This window comes from Phragmites australis, chromosome 2 (assembly GCF_958298935.1).
Source record: "Phragmites australis chromosome 2, lpPhrAust1.1, whole genome shotgun sequence".
NCBI classification, from domain to species: domain Eukaryota; kingdom Viridiplantae; phylum Streptophyta; class Magnoliopsida; order Poales; family Poaceae; genus Phragmites; species Phragmites australis.
In genome coordinates, this window is record NC_084922.1 from 43,958,976 (window position 1) to 43,960,350 (window position 1,375).

Below are 1,375 nucleotides of genomic sequence, written 5' to 3' on the forward strand. Positions count from 1 at the left end.
CACTCAAGATGCCAACAAGCCACTGCGGTCAGAGAATGAAACGTCTAGTTAACCTGAATGCAGATTGTATGCACTTGAAACTGAGAATCCATCAACCAGGAACTCGTTTTCGCTATGTATCGTTTATGTTCTTGCGTTAGTTTTGGTGTCTGAACTGTTCAAGATACTGGGAAATCCTGAATTTTCATGCTTGGCAGTTGGCATTATTGCGGTCAGGGAGAAAAAAACTAATAGCTTGACCAATAACATCTTTATGAACATCGTGAGTACAGAGTGGATCATGTACATAATAATAAGTTTGGTAGTAATTATCTTTGCTTAGTCAAAAGAAAATGCATCGCGTAATTTATTACTATTTACACCAAGGAAATACAGGAGTTCATCTCTTTTCATTCACATGTACACTGGTATATGAATACACCTAACAACACCTTGATAGAAACCTAAAATCTACAGAAGTCCAAAAATAACAAACAACAACCGTGCAAGAAAATTATCTGCAGCGGATCAAGGGTCAACTAGAGCGAGCAATCTAACATGGCGAGCGCCTTATGTACACCCTGCCCGGCGGCGCCGAGCCCGACCACGTTTCGGCACTTGGCGCAGTTCTCCGACGGCGTGAGGTTCAGGTCCAGGCAGATCCCACCGACGACGTCGCAGGCCTTCTCTGACGCCGCCGGCTTATTGATCGCCCCTTCGGTTTCAGCCTCGGCGCGGTGCCTCCGCATGTGCCCGCCGAGCGCCTGTCCGATGGCGAACTCGAGCCCGCAGACGGGGCACTCGTGCACCCTCGGCTTGGCTGGCTGTGGCGGCGGCTGGCGCCCGAGGCAGAGCCCCGCGTGGTCGGCTGGATTCTGCTGCTGGAGCTGCCTCGGCCGCTTGTGGCTGGCACGGTGGCCCCCGAGCGCCTGGAACGTCGGGAACTGCCGGCTGCACGTCTTGCACTCGAACACGCGCCCGTGCCAGTGCCCGTGCGGGCCGCGCGCCACCAGCCCCGCGGGACCGTGCTGCACCAGCAGCTGCTGCTGCTGCGCCTGCGCGAGGAGCATGAGCAGGTGGGCCGTGTCGGCGGCGCCCGTCTCTACCTCCCACACCGCCCTGTCCCTCTTGCTCATGGCTAGCTAGCTAGCTTTGCCCAAAACACGCGCACACGACCCCGCACCAACGTGCAACGACTGTGCGAGTCATGGGGGCGCAGTCGCTCGTATATATACAAGCGCAGGCAGCGCTCGAGGGCCGGAATTTGGTGCCAGCTCGATTGGGTTCGTTTCAGACCGCCCGCCCTGCACTTACTACGTGAGAAATGGAGCACGACTCAGCCTAGCTGCTTACCTTACCTGGCGATCATCGACTGAAACGACTGGATCTCTATTGG

General features: G+C 55.5%; 1 protein-coding gene across 1 annotated transcript; it reads right to left on the reverse strand.

Moving 5' to 3' along the window:
- Positions 1-313: 313 nt before the first annotated feature.
- LOC133909107 (zinc finger protein ZAT12-like) lies at positions 314-1,163 on the reverse strand. Its single transcript, XM_062351393.1, has one exon. It carries the CDS (start codon positions 1,113-1,115, stop codon positions 519-521), a length of 597 nt encoding a protein of 198 aa, XP_062207377.1. The 5' UTR covers positions 1,116-1,163; the 3' UTR covers positions 314-518.
- Positions 1,164-1,375: the final 212 nt, after the last annotated feature.

Bases quoted from the DNA above. Each gene is read 5' to 3' on its own strand.
- LOC133909107 (XM_062351393.1), bottom strand. From the start codon at position 1,115: ATGAGCAAGAGGGACAGGGCGGTGTGGGAGGTAGAGACGGGCGCCGCC.